This window comes from Gobio gobio (assembly GCF_949357685.1).
Source record: "Gobio gobio genome assembly, chromosome: 10".
Lineage (NCBI taxonomy): Eukaryota > Metazoa > Chordata > Actinopteri > Cypriniformes > Gobionidae > Gobio > Gobio gobio.
The window spans coordinates 33,673,024-33,687,112 of record NC_137116.1 but is presented as its reverse complement, the minus strand read 5'-3'; the positions used below and the strand labels follow the sequence as shown (position 1 = coordinate 33,687,112).

At 37.1% G+C, this 14,089-nt stretch overlaps 1 protein-coding gene across 1 annotated transcript in view; it reads left to right on the top strand.

The window, feature by feature from the left end:
- hmcn2 (hemicentin 2) overlaps positions 1-14,089 on the top strand; it is a gene marked incomplete at its 5' end in the record, with an annotated part of 108,223 nt that overhangs the window by 61,790 nt on the left and 32,344 nt on the right. Inside the window, 22 exons of the mRNA XM_079826325.1 lie at positions 283-480; positions 1,839-1,969; positions 2,235-2,382; positions 2,603-2,729; positions 2,805-2,962; positions 3,394-3,672; positions 3,745-3,887; positions 4,592-4,742; positions 4,820-5,053; positions 5,397-5,510; positions 5,629-5,816; positions 5,984-6,080; positions 8,709-8,870; positions 8,958-9,071; positions 9,156-9,352; positions 10,783-10,864; positions 10,987-11,118; positions 11,218-11,361; positions 11,477-11,636; positions 13,383-13,507; positions 13,588-13,771; positions 13,866-13,963. Of these exons, the coding sequence (XP_079682451.1) occupies positions 283-480; positions 1,839-1,969; positions 2,235-2,382; positions 2,603-2,729; positions 2,805-2,962; positions 3,394-3,672; positions 3,745-3,887; positions 4,592-4,742; positions 4,820-5,053; positions 5,397-5,510; positions 5,629-5,816; positions 5,984-6,080; positions 8,709-8,870; positions 8,958-9,071; positions 9,156-9,352; positions 10,783-10,864; positions 10,987-11,118; positions 11,218-11,361; positions 11,477-11,636; positions 13,383-13,507; positions 13,588-13,771; positions 13,866-13,963 (3,366 nt within the window). The remainder of the gene's footprint in view (positions 1-282; positions 481-1,838; positions 1,970-2,234; positions 2,383-2,602; positions 2,730-2,804; positions 2,963-3,393; positions 3,673-3,744; positions 3,888-4,591; positions 4,743-4,819; positions 5,054-5,396; positions 5,511-5,628; positions 5,817-5,983; positions 6,081-8,708; positions 8,871-8,957; positions 9,072-9,155; positions 9,353-10,782; positions 10,865-10,986; positions 11,119-11,217; positions 11,362-11,476; positions 11,637-13,382; positions 13,508-13,587; positions 13,772-13,865; positions 13,964-14,089) is intronic.

Genomic DNA, 14,089 nt, shown 5'->3' with positions numbered 1-14,089 from the left:
TCTTCACTCAGTACGTTTCACCTTGAAGTACTGTTTGACAGGACACCGACTGTTCCACTTCTGAGGATAGAAATTTACTGGCATCTTCTTTGTTTCTGCTTTTTGTTGTCTTGCTGTCAGATAGATGGATATCTGGTCTTCTTTTTAAGCTCTGGTGAGCCTTGTGTTCAGTGTGCAAAGGGAATTGTGATTCTGACGTCTCTGATCGATGTCTTTTCTTTCACACACAGTTTCTCTCTGTCTCTCTGAATTGTTCTTTTTCCAATGTCTTCCCCTGGCTAGGGTCTCCTGCTCCTTGGGTACGATGGTTCAAAAATGGCCTGGAGATCCATATGGAGCGATCAGAGCATGGTGTGTCTCTGGGTGACGATGGCTCTTTGGTGATTGGCTCTGCTTCAGCCAGTCACAGTGGAGACTTCAAGTGTGTGGCCACTAATGAAGCAGGATCAGTGGAGAGGAAGACCAGGCTAAAGGTCAATGGTGAGATACTTGCTGCATTTACAATGTCTATTTAGTCTAATGAGGTCATTGATTACAAACAAGAGATACAGGAAGAATTTGAACCTGTCACAGGAAAAAATTATCTAATGCAAAATATTTATAGAAAAATCACATTTAAAAACATTATAATATAATTATGAGTAATATCACACGAGTAGCAGTGCGATATGGCTGTATATCAGCATGGCTGTGATTCGGGCGTAGGTAATATCGCACGTAATATCAGCCATATCGCACGGCTATGAGTGTGATATTGCATTTACTCAACAGTTCAATGGTACAAGTGAGTAAATAAATAAGAAACAACAACGGAGTGTCTTTAAAAACCCTTTTTTGTGTGCAGAATTACTTCCTTCCGCCACGGATTCAAATGTCAAGTTGACAGTTTTACAGTTTTTTACATATATCACATATTTGAGGTCTAAATAACTGCATTCTTGCCTGAAAAACGAAATTTATTGACACAACAACAGTGGTTTTTTTAAAACTTATGGTGGATTTGCTCGACCGCAATGATAGTCAATACAAACGGTGAAATGGTCTCTGTGCTCTCAGCCAATCAGATTTGAGAATCAGAAAGAACAATTGTATGAATATAAATATATTATATTATATCCACTTTATTTTGATGGTCCCTTTAACACATTCTGTTGACTATAAGTTACATTGCACCTACATGTCTCCTAATTCTCAGAGTGTTAGTAGAGTATTAGTAGACTGGTAGGGTTAGGGTTAGAATAAGCTGATATGTAGTTGCAAAGTTACTTCTAGTCAGTAGAATGTCTGTTGGAGGACCATCACAATAAAGAGTTAGCAGATATTAAGCAGACAGTCTAATATATGTAGTAGCAAAGTTACTTATAGTCAACAGAATGTTCAAGTTTATACTAATTAATAATAGATTAACAGATTATATTACATTTTATATTTAATTTAATATATTTATTCATTTAATATTATATATATACAATTATTATATAATTATATAATGTTTTTACTGATTTTTTTTTTTTAAAACCTTGAACGATTAAAAAACTTTTAAAGTAAAAAAATATGTGTGTGTAATGTGTGCAGGTTTTACAAATTTGTGTGTATGACAGTCTTTTTCTCTTTAATAATAGGCCCTATTCACGATAACACTAAATGTATCCAGTATAGTATATGTAGGAGTTAATAGAAATATATTTCTGGTTTTAGAGTAGGCACTTACAGTAGATTTATTTGAAGGTCTTTCATTGCTTGATAACATGCCTAATTAATTATACAAGCAATTTACAATCAGGGATTAATGGTGGATTTAATTATGCTGAATGATTTCTGTGTCTTCACAAATCTAGTTCCTCCAGAGATCCAAGATGATGGTCAGCCTTTGAATCTGACAGTCACGCTGAAGCAGCCCCTCACACTGGGATGTGATGCTTTCGGCATCCCAACCCCAACCATTACCTGGACTAAAGACAACCGACCTGTAGGTTTCCTCTTGTAGAGGGGATTATTCATAAACATTTCATTATATAAATATATAGTCATTTTTTCTAAACGCAGAATGCCACAACTGAACAATCACAATGAAATATTCCAGAGGCCCATGTAAAACTGTTATTTTGTTCTGTAAGCACGCAACCTGTAAGGCACTCCTCCAGTGTGCTGGTAGTTCCACCTAGTGGCCATGAAATTCATCACAAGTCTTGGCCGATACTCTTGTAAATCAATTACCCGTTCTGTGCTTGTAGGTACTGGAGACCCCAGGGGTGTATCTGCAGAATGGAAAAAGGCTTTTAAAGATTTATCGTGTTCAGCATGATCACGCTGGCCGCTTTTCCTGCACTGCCCAGAACTCTGCTGGGGAAGCCAGGAGGGAGTATGCTATTGAAGTACAAGGTGAAATATAGACAGACAGGCATTGTAATTTAAAGTAACATTGAGGTACACAGAACAAAGTGTTGTTAGGCTAAATAATAGACTTTTTGTCTTTAACTTGTAAAATGTGACTCCCTTTAGTTTTAGTTTTTTTTGGGTTGTTGTTAGCAACTCTGTTAGAATGACCTTAGAGTTAATCTACCCTGTAGTTGATTTATCATTTATTCTTATGTATATGTAGCTCCACCAGCAATTTCAGGTTCCTCAGGAGTGCAGGAACTGACCGTCATGGCGGGGCAGGAAGTGGACATGCAATGCAGAGTTAGCGGCCGTCCACTGCCTACAGTGGAATGGAGTCACGATGGAGAGTGAGTCAATTACACACACAAATACATGCTCCTCTTTTCCAGCTTCTATGCTCATGTGTGCTTCCACTCTCTCAGGGTTTTATCCCGTAATGGAGACCCTCATGTGGAGTTTCTGGAGAAGGGGCAGGTGTTGAGGGTGAAGTCTGTCAGGCCGAGGGATCGTGGCCTGTATCAGTGTGTGGCCAGTAACAACGCTGGGACTCAGACACGGCAGTTCAGGCTGAATGTACAAGGTAAACGGTAGGGATGGGAATCATAAGGAATTGAAAGGTTTCCTAAAAGTTTTTATTAACGGATCTTTGATTATGTAATTCATTCTTACAAGCCTGAAATATGATATAACACAATAATTATAAGCTATATTTGTTTGACTCATTAAAAATAACTTGCGTGTAAGAGTCATTCATTCAAAAATTGGACTACACTGTTTGCACTGTATGATTTTGATCATAAGAGTCATTAATTTCCTAATCAGACTACACTGGTTGTGCAGTATAGTTTTGATTCCCTAAAAAGAACTGAATCGCAAGAGTCATTCATTCAAGAAACGGAATGCACTGGTCATGCTGTATGTGTATGGTTTTGATGTTTTCAAAACACCCACTTTATCGTCATCCTTATTATCCTCATTACCCTCCAATCTCTATTCTCTGTATTTTCACAGCTGCTCCCATGATTCGTGACTCTGGTGAGAATTCGGAGGTGACTGTAGTTCTGGGCTTCCCTGCTGTTCTTCACTGTGAAGTTGAGGGGATCCCACTTCCTACTATCACTTGGCTAAAGGACAACCAGCCCATTGTGTCCAGCCCTCAGCTCACATACACACAGGGTGGACAGTTTTTGCGTGTGGCTTCGGCCCGTGGTGAGGATGCTGGCGCCTACACCTGCCGAGCAACCAACCCAGCTGGAACAGCGCACAGACACCACACACTAAGAATCATGGGTAGGTAGGCATGGGATTCATGGATTCGATTGTTTGTTTTTGTCAGAGATTAATGCTGTGCCATTTTCTCAGTACCTCCACAGATAGAGGGGGATTCTACAACTCTCAGCTTTGGCAGAAGAGAAGAGAAAGTGAGAATTAATGGGACACTGACATTGTCATGCCTGGCCAAAGGATTTCCAGAACCTGTCACACAATGGTTCAAAGATGGACAGGTCCGTATATCTGTTTAGTATCTTTCAGGTTCTTCCATAGCTCTTTCTAGACCATACTGCATAATCATTAATATGAAATAACTTTTATTCAGCAGTTAGTGTATAAACAAGAAGTTAATATTGAGTCACTTACTTTTTAAACACAATATTGCCAGTTACTTTGACTATTTTTGTTCCTCAAACTAAAATAGTTCCCAACGAAGCCAAAGCATTATCAACTGTTGTGTGTCTCTGAACAACAAACAGCAGTGGATCCAAAACAAATCAGCATTTTTGAAAGAATTGGTTGAATTAATAATAATCACTCATAAAGACAGTCCATTGTTTAATTCCTGAATTAATCAGTGTGTTTGAACGAATCTCAATCATAAAGACAGTAGCTGTGTTGGAAATCACTCCCTATACCTCATTCACTATTCCCTACATTACTCCACTAATATAGTCCACTTGAAGGAGTGAATGAAAACGAGTGAGCGAATTTTGCATAGTTTGTGCTTGCTGTTTATTAATAATTTTAAACTTTGCAACCTGGCAGCTCCAGTACTAATGAAAAGCTTAATTCAACAATTTAATCAATTGAAAAGGACTTTATACCTGTATGATATTACGCAGTTTGGAAAATGGATGGATGGATGAATCCAGGGCTCTTCTTATCAGCTTTTGAGGAATAAAGAATGAAACACTCTCTTATTCATGTTCCACAGCTATTAACTGGGAATACACACACCGGTCTGAGAGTGAACAGTCACATGCTCCACTTCGACAATGCCATGCTATCCCATGAGGGCCAGTACACATGTGTGGTTACCAATTCTGCTGGAGAGGATAAGAGAGACTTCCACCTCACTATACAGGGTCTGTGCAAATTATACACAGATAAAGTTCATTTTTTTACTGCTGTATTTTCATGTTTGTTTCTCAAACCTCCTCAGTTCCTCCAATCTTTCACCGAGTAATAAATGGTGCTGCTGGTTTCGCACTGGGAGAGAGAGAGGGCGATGAAGAGGATCCTGATGGCACTGAAGGGATGGTTGAAAGACGGGAGGTGGTCCTGGGACACTCCGTCAGTCTGTCCTGCGAGAGCAATGCCATTCCTCCCCCTCGACTCAGTTGGTACAGACAAGGCCGGCAACTCACAAGCTCAGACGGAGTTGTGCTGTTACCTGGTGAGTGGAGTGAGTTTTTTGAAAGTCTTTATTGTTACTTTTGATCAGTTTAATTCATTCTTGCTGAATAAAAGTATTAATTTCTTTTAAAAAAATCTAATCTTATTGAACCTAATTTTTTTCATGGTAGTCTATATATATCTATGTTGGTATTATGTCCAATACATGTCCAAACAACCTTGGTATTATCATCTTAACACCATGGTTCTTTTTAGTTATTGTAGTTGAAAGCAAACTATGCAATCCATTTCACACTTAAAGATAAAAACATTGGCAAATACTATAATGTGTACAGTGTATAAAGTATATTTATTTGTTTGTTTGTCTGTGTGTTCCTCTTCAGGAGGGCATGTCCTGCAGATCCCACGGGTGCAGCTTGAGGATGCTGGGAAATACACCTGTCAGGCTGTGAATGAAGCTGGAGAGGACACAATGCACTATGACTTGGAGGTGTTGGGTAAGGAAGTAAATCCGACAGATCTCTATGGCATTCAACTATATAAACATAATTTGTTAGCTTTATTAATGAAAATGAATGATCTTCATAAACGTGACTCTTTGTGCATTTTACGCAGTTCCCCCTGTGATTGATGGTCAGACGGATGAGTTCATGCAGGAAGTGGATGCTGTGGTCAACACCACTGTATCACTGCGGTGTGATGTCACAGGAAACCCCACTCCATCTGTATCTTGGCTGAAGGATGGTCTGCCCCTCTACAGCGGCCCTCACCACCAGATACTAGAAGATGGGAAACTGCTGGAGGTGATGGTCATGAGCGCAATTTTACCCTATTTAAACATAATATCATTAAATTATAGTTGTATGTGGATTTAAATGGATCATAAATGAATCCTGCAAGGATAATGCAAAGATTTTGCTGTTTTGAAAGACTGTTTTGTTTTGTAGAACTCACCTGTGCTTTTCTGTAGATACTGAATGTACAAGTGTCAGATGCGGCCAGTTATCAGTGTGTGGCAGAGAATAAGGCTGGAGCTGTTGAAAGACTCTACAGCTTGTCTATTCAAGGTAGGAGCAATTGAGTTCCCACAGTCATGCAAAACTAGCCTGACGTTGTCATACTCAATTCTAGTCAGAATATGAGTCTGATACTGCTCCGTTGGGCTGTGCTTATGGGGCATGTTTCAACCGAACCAGGAAAGACCTCACTTGGATAGACCTACAACCAATCAGAGCAACAGAGCGATGCATAACGTTAGATGTCAAATGTCAACAGAGCTCAACTGCACTGTGTTGCCAAGTCCGCGGGTTGAAGCGACTCCAATTAGGTGATATACAGACCCAGGAATGCGAATTTTAGCGGGCAGCCCTGCAAAAATAACACATATTTTACCCCCCAAATGGCATTTTTTCCAGAGAATCCCCCCGGAAAGCTTTTGGGCTTGCTTTTGGCTAGTTTTGAGTAGCAAATGGGTGGGGGTTTGTTGTAAAAACTTGGCAACCCTGTCTGCACGCACGCTGGATTGAGTAACGTTAGAAGAAAAAGATGAGTGTAAACGATCTTTGCCGGTTTTGTAAAAAAAGAATTTAAGGATACACAGAGTACTTAACAACACGAACATAATTTCTGAGAAAAATACCGGTAGTAAAGGTGAATGCATATACAAACAAGTTCTCCGTTTAGGATTAGAACAAACTCAACCCAAGCGCCTTTGATGACGTGGATGATTGCGTTACTGTTTATCATCTGTCCATCATCGTCTAAAGCCCGCCCTGACAATTTCATTGGTCCGAACAGTTTCTGTTCGGGCATAATTACTCCTCTACGGATCAAGTCCAGACTGAACTGCCCGAGCTCAAATGTTGTGTGCGGGGCTAAGTTCGGCTGGCATCCAGGCTAATGCAAAACCAGGAAAAAATATATTTTTTGAAAATATAAAAAATGAATAACATCTTACAGTCCTGCTAACAGAATGGAAAATTAATTAATTATGTTCTGCTCTAAAATATTTTATTGGCTAAATATTTGCATTACCCAACATAACAATTCAAATAACCCTCAGCAGTTTCCCATCCTCTAGTACAGGGGTGCAAACTCAGGTGCTGTTTACATGACAACATTTTCAACTGAAGGCGTAAAACTTTTTAGGCATTTTGTCCGTTCATTTACACAAAAGCGTTTCTGGGGCCTGAAAACACAAACTTTTGAAAATGGTTTTCAACGTGCTGCAGACCGTTATCGTCTCTGTATAAACTACAAAAACTGTGTTTTTGTACGTTGTTTTCTACAGCGTTATATTGCCAACTACTGGCCTGGCAGCATAATACAGCGTTTTTATCGTGGATCGTTTTGACAATGGTGTCCTCAGTTTCTGGAGGGCCACAGCCCTGTAGAGTTTAGGTGTGTTCAACTTCGGCTGGATATAACTGATCGGCGAGAGTTACCACTTCCTGTCAGGGAGGAGCTGAAAAGGGAGAAGTGATAATAAACATGACACAATATAACATAGCGACTACAGATTTGTGAGCATTAGCGAAACTGAAGGTGTCAGAAAAAATATGGAACACTTTTATGCTATATGTCACAGTGACGTGGTGTGAGCGCTGTCTCAAGTCAGACAAAATTTCTAACCGGCATGCACTGCTTCGAGGCTACCGCCGATTGGTCTGCGCAGCGCTGCATGAAGTCGGACAAGCCTTTTAGCTTCAACTCTAATTAAACGCACCTAATCCAGCTAATAAATCCTTCAGGCTTATTTGACTACAGAGCTGAGTTCGTAATAATAAACCTTCATTCACTATTCCATACATTAATATAGTCCACTTGAAGGAGTGAATGAAAACGATTGAGCAAATTCAGATACTAAGTGCGCCAGAAGAGCTGCCGCTTTTGCAAAGCTTATGCTTGCTATTTAAGAATCATTTGAAACTTAGTAAATTGGCAGCTCCAGTAGTAATGAAAATATTTATCTTGAACTCTGTCATGGAAACTAGGATTTATAAACCTTAATTAAACAATTTAATAATCAATTAAAAAATATTTTTTTACCTGTATGATATTACACTGTACCCAATGTTTGGAAATGGATGGATGGATGATTCAGCTGCGGCTGCCATCTTCTGGCGAGAAGCGGGATTTAATTGTGACCGTCACAGTGCATTATAGGTATTTTCTAGTCGTTTAGTGCACATCGGTTGTACACTCGTTATTGCGGTGCATTATAAGATTGAATGAGTGCACTCGATAATGTCCACTCTGGTTTTGGGCTCCACTACAAATTGATGTCCCCGCAAATAGTGCGCTATTTAAGGGTATATGGGGCAATTTCAGACACAGCCTAGGTATGTGTGTTGAAGTAAGGTTGAAACTGAACTCTGCTGGGCTGTGGCCCTCCATGAAGTTTTGCACCCCTGCTCTAGTATTAATATATTAAATACATTTTCAGCATGGACATATTAAATTGATCAAAAGTGACAATAAAGACACGTATAATGTTACAAAAGATTTATATTTCAAATAAATACTGAAAAATCCTGAAACAAAGTTTTCACGATAAAAAAATACACAGCACTACTGTTTTCAACATTGATAATAATGGGTAATGTTTATTTTGCACCAAATCAGCATATTAGAATGATTTCTGAAGGATCATGTGACACTGAAGACTAGAGTCTTTATAATCTTTTTAATGTTAGTTCCACCGAGGATTGTGGGCCGCCGGGAGGAAGATATGAGCGTGGTGGAGGGTCACATGATCTCTCTGCTGTGTGATGTGCAAGCATACCCACCTGCTGACATCATCTGGACCAGAGATGGGCAGGTGCTGGAGTTCACCTCTGGCATCCACATACTGCCAGGTGATTTGCAGTCTAAATATAACTTTCAGTGTTTATGAATAATGCTTCATGAAGCATGTATGTAATGTGCCATCTTCCTGTCCAAAGGTGGTCAGATGCTGCAGCTTCCCAGGGCTGGACAGCAGGATGCTGGCCAATATGTCTGTACAGCCACAAACTCAGCCGGACAAGACCAAAAGAGCATTCTCCTCACGGTTTATGGTTAGTGGTCTAAAGGCGTTTTAGTTCATTTTAATTCAGTAGATTAATATAGCAATGAACACATTTTGATTTGGATCCTTCTAGCCCTGCCTACACTAGTGCCGCGTATTGAATCAGAATCAGAGGTTATGACACCTCAGGTCGGGTCATCGCTTATCCTACGTTGTGAAGCCAATGGTATGCCTAAACCAGAGGTCACATGGTATCGTAATGGACTTCAGCTGGCTGCTGGGAATGGATTGAAGATAGAGCGCCAGCAGCTAGAGATAGTTGGTGTACAGGTAAGAAAGCACTGAGGAAAAACCATGTTTTATAGGAGACTTAGAAATGCTCCTACATATAGACAATTTTAAATGCATATAACGTTATACAGCATATACACTACCATTCAAACATTTATTTTCATTCAGCCAAGGATGCATTCAATTGATCAAAAGTGACTGTAAAGACATCTATAATGTCAAAAGATTTGTATCTTAAATAAATCCTGTTTTTTACATTCTAGTCATCAAAGAATCCTGGAAAAAAGTATAACAGTTACCACATACATATTAAGCAGCACAAGTTTTTTCAACATTGATAATAATAAGAAATGTTTCTTGTGCTGCAAATCAGCATATTAGAATGATTTTTGAAGGATTGTGTGACTGTGAAGACTGGAGTTATTGCTAATATATTAAAATATATTACAACAGAAAATAGTTATTTTAAATGGTGTAATGTTGTATAATATTTCACAACATTACTGTTTTTACTGTAGTTTTGATCAAATAAATGCAGCCTGGATGAGCATACGGCTTCTTTCATAAACAAAACAAGCCACAAACTTTTGAACGATAGTGTAACTTTAACCTCTTAAACTCCAAGGACCCTGATAAGGCATCATCAAGTATATACTTTAAATGTTAAATGTCTGTGGAGGAGCTGACCTCATATGTGGTACCATTTAAAAGCTTAGAATTTCAAAATTTCTACCTTCTGAATATATGCATCACTTTGGCATTTGTTTTACACAAAGTAACGTATTTACACTAAATTGACCTGGGACCATTTCCACCTGGATTTGGCCTACCCAAATTGAAAAGCTTCCCATAACCACATACAGTGGTCTAAATAGACAATTTTGGTGTCATTTTACAGAAAACCCTCTGAGGTTACATAAAACATTGCTAATTCATAAACATTTGAGTATATGTTGTCTGAGCTGTAATATCACCCCCCCCCCCCCCCCCCCCCCAAAAAAAGAGGCGCTTTTTGATTTTTTTATCGGTATATATTAATTTTTGAAAGTGTATATCTCAGGCCCTGCATGTGTGCTCTAGCACCCTGCAGACAATTTTGGCTGTTTCCAGCATATGTCAGCATACACAATTACAAAGAAAAGGTAATATTCCTCCCTTCAGATCCATTTAAATAAATCTTGCATACAACATGATACAGACAAAATGATTTTTTTTTCAGCATTTGCTGCCATCTAGTGGAAACAGCCAAAACTGTCTGCAGGGTGCTAGAGCACACAGGGCCTGAGTTATACACTTATACGTAGACTACTGTATGTGGGTATGGGAAGTTTTTCAATTTGGGTCGGCCAAATCCAGGCGGAAATCCTCAAAAATGGTCCCAGAGCTAAGGAGGTTAATCGTACATATATAAATAAGTGGTTTATTTATAATTATTGCTTTGTTTACATGTTTTTTGACTCTTTCCTTAGGTGGCTGATGGTGGGGTGTACACCTGTAAGGTGTCCAACATTGCAGGTCAAGTAGATCGTACCTTTAGAGTCACAGTCCATGGTGAGTCCTAAAAACACAGCATAACTGCAACATTTATGGAAATGTCCTCTATTTGCATATGCATTACAACAGTTACAGGTGCTGTAAGCAATTTCTGGTGTTTTGCTGACTTTCATTTTTAGTGCCTCCTGTGATGGAGGGCCCTCTTCATGAGACCCTCACTCAGAACCTGGGCTCCCACATCACCCTCATCTGTGAGGCCTCTGGTGTACCTGTACCCAACATTGCTTGGCTGAAAGATGGCTCTCCTATCGGTCAGTTAAATACCGCACCCCTTCGGATGTCAGTGTGTTGTTAGTGTATTGTGCTTTTATTTATGTTGCTGCTTTTTTGTTGTTTGTTTCTATGTGCAGAAAGCAGTTTGCAATGGAACTGGTCAATGAGAGGAAACAGACTGGAGTTAGGCCCTCTGCAGCTCTCTCATGCAGGCACATACACCTGCATCGCCAAAAACAGTCAAGGGCAGACACAGAAAGACTACTCACTTACTATATATGGTAAAACTGCCTTAATCATTCATCTCTGTATCAAATAATCTCAGTCTTGTTTCTTGATTCACACTTAGTGTGATTTGTAAAACTCTAAATAACCAAATGTATTTGGCACCATCAGCGTCACCCACCATTATAGATTCTGGTCACCCAACAGAGGTCAGTGCACCTGTTGGGGAGGAACTGACTCTTGAATGTCGGGTGATGGGTACACCTACTCCCAAAGTCAGCTGGCTGAAGAATGGAAAAACTCTTGAGAATGGAAACACAGAGCATATAGAGTAAGACTCTCACACTGATGCATTAATCGCTTCATTTTAATTATACAATATAATTTGTTTAATTTTATTTATAGGCACCTTACATGACACTTAAGGACACCTTACAAACATAATAAAACAATCAACATTAAATAACAATGATTCTCATTTCAAGACTGGACAGACTGGATACAAATACAATCACATCAAAACCTGCCTAATTCTTTTTTATAAACAAAACAACTTTCATAATATAATATAATATAATATAATATAATATAATATAATATAATATAATATAATATAATATAATATAATATAATATAATATAATATAATATAATATAATATAATTAATATAATATAATATAATATAATATAATATAATATAATATAATATAATATAATATAATAAATATAATATAATATAATATAATATAATATAATAAAAAGTATTTATACACAGACAGATTGGATACAAATACAATCACATAAAAGCCTGCCTAAAAAAGAATTTTATAAACAAGACAACTTTCATAATATAATACAATATAATAATATAATATAATATAATATAATATAATATAATATAATATAATATAATATAATATAATATAATATAATATAATATAATATAATATAATATAATATATAAAAAAGCATTTATACACAGAGCATGTAGAGTCATTGATTTCTTTTCTTTTCTTTTTTATAAATATACAAATTAATTTTGAAAAATCAAAAAGAATGAAACATTATAAAAAAAATGATTTGTTTAATGACCCTTTTATTAAAACTTTCACTCCAATTGTTACTCTTATAATATTGATATTATGTCAAATAAATAAAATCACTAGTGGGACTTTTTGATCCCACTATATAGTGTAATATAATATAATATAATATAATATAATATAATATAATATAATATAATATAATATAATATAATATAATATAATATAATATAATATAATATAATATAATATAATATAATAAATATAATATAATATAATATAATATAATATAATATAATATAATATAATATAATATAATATAATATAATATAATAAATATAATATCATCATATCATATCATATCATATCATATCATAGATTCATATCAGAAAAATGTATCTTTATAAAAACTTTTTTTTTTTAAGTCTAACATCTTTCACTCCAGTTGTTTTGCTTATAATAAAGTTGTAAGAATATATATATATATATATATATATATATATATATATATATATATATACACTCTAAAAAAAAAGTCTCGTAATCATAAGGGAACCTTTTTTAGTGCTATATAGCACCAATTTTGGTGCTTCAGTGGTTCTTCAGAGGTGCTATATAGCACCTTAGTCAAAGAACCGGTGAAGAACCTCTGAAGAACCGGTGAAGAACCTCTGAAGAACCTCTGAAGAACCGCTGAAGAACCACTGAAGCACCAAAAATGGTGCTATATAGCACTAAAAAAGGTTCCCCTATGATTACGAGCCAAGAACCATTTTTGGTGCCATATAGAACCTTTTTTTTTTTAGAGTGTATATATATATATATATATATATATATATATATATATATATATATATATATATATATATATATATATATATATATATATATATATATATATATATATATATATATATATAAACATTAAGTAAATTTTTTCCAATTGATATTTTAACTTTGTGCTTGACAGAGAAATGTTTGTTTATAGTTCACAGTAGCACTAACTGATTTGCTGATGTGTACGTGTGTTACAGTATCTCTCCAGATGGGAGCACTCTAGCACTTCTGAATATAAGACCAGAAGACTCAGGAACATATACCTGCGTAGCTGTCAGCTCTGCTGGCCAAGAGAGCAAAATCTATACCTTGTTTGTATTGGGTGAGAACAATTGTATTTGTTTTGTTTATTGTACACAATACAAATCTGTGAATTGATTTTCATATTTTTTTGCACTTCAGTTCCTCCCTCCATAAGTGGGGAGACCAGCGTCCCCCGTGAGGTGCACACCACCCAGCACAGTGTGGTCACACTGGAGTGCAAAGCCACCGGGACTCCCCAGCCTCAAATCAGCTGGCTGAGGGACGGTCATCCTTTACTCCTGTCACCCCGCATCCGCCTGCTCTCTGCAGATTCTGTTCTTAGGTCAGATTTACGCACAGAAAGACAATGCTGTGCTTTCTGATATGATAGATGTAACATTAGATTTACGGTGTCCTGTATCCTTGTGTCCGTACAGGATTGCACCGGTGCAGCTGTCTGATTCTGGCATCTACACTTGTGTGGCACGTAGCCGAGCTGGATTAGCTCAACTCAACTTTGACCTCCAAGTGCAAGGTACATCAGGAAATCTTTTTAAATTAAGATGAATAAAGTAACAATTTAATCACAACAAACACTTTAAAGTCACCATGAAATCGAAAATGCAAATTTCGAAATCAAGTCCTGGCCTACTTTTCGAGA